Raw genomic sequence first — 2,515 nt, 5'->3', positions numbered from 1 at the left:
AAAAAAAAAAAAAAAAGGTAGAGAAAGAAAGCAAAGAAAAGAATACTTGCCGGGCATGGTGGCTCACACCTGTAATCCCAGCGCTTTGGGAGGCTGAGGCAGGTGGATCACTTGAGGTCAGGAGTTTGAGACCAGCCTGGCCAACATGATGAAACCCCTAAAAATACCAAAAAAATTAGGCAGGCGTGGTAGCATACATCTGTCATCCCAGCTACTCAGGAGGCTGAGGCAGGATAATCGCTTGAATCTGGGAGTCAGAGGTTGCAGTGAGCTGAGATCATACTGCTTCACTCCAGCCTGGGCAACAAAGCGAGATTCTGTCCCCTCCCCCCCAAAAAAAAAGATAAGAAAAAGAAAAGAGGCCGGGTATAGTGGCTCATGCCTGTAATCCAAGCACTTTGGAGGCCAAGGCAGGCAGATCACCTGAGGTCGGGAGCTCAAGACCAGCCTGACCAACATGGTGAAACCCCGTCTTTAAAAAAAAAAAATATATATATATATATATATGAAAAAGAAAAGAAAACTCAGGTCTTCTGATTCTATCAGGTATCTCTGGGCCGACCCCACAGTAGACCCCTCCGGTCCAGAATCTCTGAAGGAAGCAGAAAGTGGGCACAAGCAGGCACTAGACCCCCTTGGCAGTGTGGGGGCCAGAAGGCCCACAGTCTAGGTCTTAAATGAGGCAGAGCAGAGTTTTGAACCAGAATGCCCTGTGCCTTCTGGCCCCAACCACAATGGCCTGTCCCCAAAGGGCCACTGACACACCCAGATTCTCTGTCCTCCCAGGGAAGTGACAGCGAGTATGAGGTTGACTCAAACCACCAGAAGGCCCATTCCTTTGTCAACCACTACATCAGCGACCCCACGTACTACAACTCGTGGCGGAGGCAGCAGAAGGGTATCTCGAGGGCGCAGGCCTACAGCTACACGGAGAGCGACTCGGGTGAGCCAGACCACGCCACTGTCACCAACAGCACCAGCACCCAGCAGGGCAGCCTCTTTCGGCCCAAAAGCAGTCGGACTCCAACGCCCCAGAATCCCCCAAACCCCCCAAGTCAGCAGAGCACCCTCTACCGCCCCCCCAGCAGCCTGGCCCCTGGCTCCCGGGCCCCCATTGCAGGATTCTCATCATTTGTTTGACATCGGAAGAGGAAAAAGAAAGAGAAATGGCACCAAACTCCTCCTTCACCCCTCCTCTTACTGGCTGCCAGAAGACAAAAACGCCAAGAAACCAAGTCAACTTTTCACCTCCTGAGTTTATTTTTCCAGAGACTCCAGCGCCAGCAAAGCCGGCGTTCGGAAGGAGAGGAAAATCATGCGAGGATGTGTGTGGCCAGCAGCTCTTTGGCTTTAAGATGATGGGGTTCACTGCTCCTTCGGGAATTTCACGGAGCTGGGGAAGTGGCCGTAGTGTCACTGCTACGGACACAGATTGGGGTGGGCCTCTGGGGAGAGAGAGGGAGTGAAGGCGGAGGACTGGAGCCGCCAGGCAGGCGTGGCCAAGGGAAGAAGAAGCTTCTGGGTGTTCAGCCAGCTGCCCTCTTCCAGCCCCTGCAGAACCCCTGGACCCACTGCCACTACCCTCTGCAAAAAGGATGGGTATCCCAGAGGCCACGCCTGCCTTCTCTCCCTGCTCCTCCTTCCCCTCTCCCTCCTGCACCATCACCATGGACAGCCTTGCCCAGACCCCCGTTCCGCCTGGGCAACCTCTACTGCCCACCTCCCCTGCTCAACTTCTCCACCAAGCATTTGGTTTATTTAGAAAAAGGAAGAAAACCCTAAAGGGTGAGAATTTGCTTAGCGCCTTCCTTGTTCCTGCAGATTTTTTAAAATTTTGAATCCAAGGAAGAAAGCCCAAGGGTAGGGGAGAAGTCCCCACCACTGGCCCCTGCCCCCCTGTGCTGGAATTTACCTTCCTGAGCACGGACAAGGAGAAACGAAGTCTGGGGAGCAGAGGCGTAAATAAGGCAACTGGCCTGGGCACTGTGGGAGAATTAGGTTTAATGCATTGTGGGTAAGATAAGAATGAAGCTTTGACTGTTCTCTTTCTTCCAATCCAGGTTCCGTCTGCCCCGTCTTTAAAGGGGTAGTCAGCTTCCCTAGGCTGGGAAGCAGGGCGAAACTGAGGGATCTCCCTCTGGGCAGACACATCAAGCTCCACTGGATAGATCCTCACCACACACACATACACACATGCACGTGCACGCACACACACATATCTCCCATGTACTTCCAAGGAACAGGGTCTAAGGAGCCTCTCCAGAAGAAACTCCTTTAGGCTTTCCTAGCCAGACAGCACACTCACTTTCAGATCTGTGTCTCTCTCACTGTCCACCATCAGCCTCCTAAGTACAGAGGCACAGGAGCCCAGAGGGATGGCCTAAGTCCCTGGTCCAGAAGCTGGGACACCCAGAGTTTGCCCAGTCTGCCTAGCACCCAATTTATAGACAAAGAAGCAAAGGCACCCTGGCCCCCAGTAACATCTTCCAGGCTAAGCTCCACCTGGCCAGGGCCA

General features: G+C 53.4%; 1 protein-coding gene across 1 annotated transcript in view; it reads left to right on the top strand.

Moving 5' to 3' along the window:
• Positions 1–2,055, top strand: part of SDK2 (sidekick cell adhesion molecule 2) — a 318,487-nt gene extending 316,432 nt beyond the window's left edge. The window contains exon 44 of the mRNA XM_037741077.1: positions 787–2,055. Within this exon, the coding sequence (XP_037597005.1) occupies positions 787–1,140 (354 nt within the window). The 3' untranslated portion in view covers positions 1,141–2,055. The remainder of the gene's footprint in view (positions 1–786) is intronic.
• Positions 2,056–2,515: the final 460 nt, after the last annotated feature.

Source organism: Cebus imitator, unplaced genomic scaffold (genome assembly GCF_001604975.1).
Source record: "Cebus imitator isolate Cc_AM_T3 unplaced genomic scaffold, Cebus_imitator-1.0 Scaffold93, whole genome shotgun sequence".
NCBI lineage: Eukaryota > Metazoa > Chordata > Mammalia > Primates > Cebidae > Cebus > Cebus imitator.
This window is presented reverse-complemented; position numbering and strand designations above follow the sequence as displayed.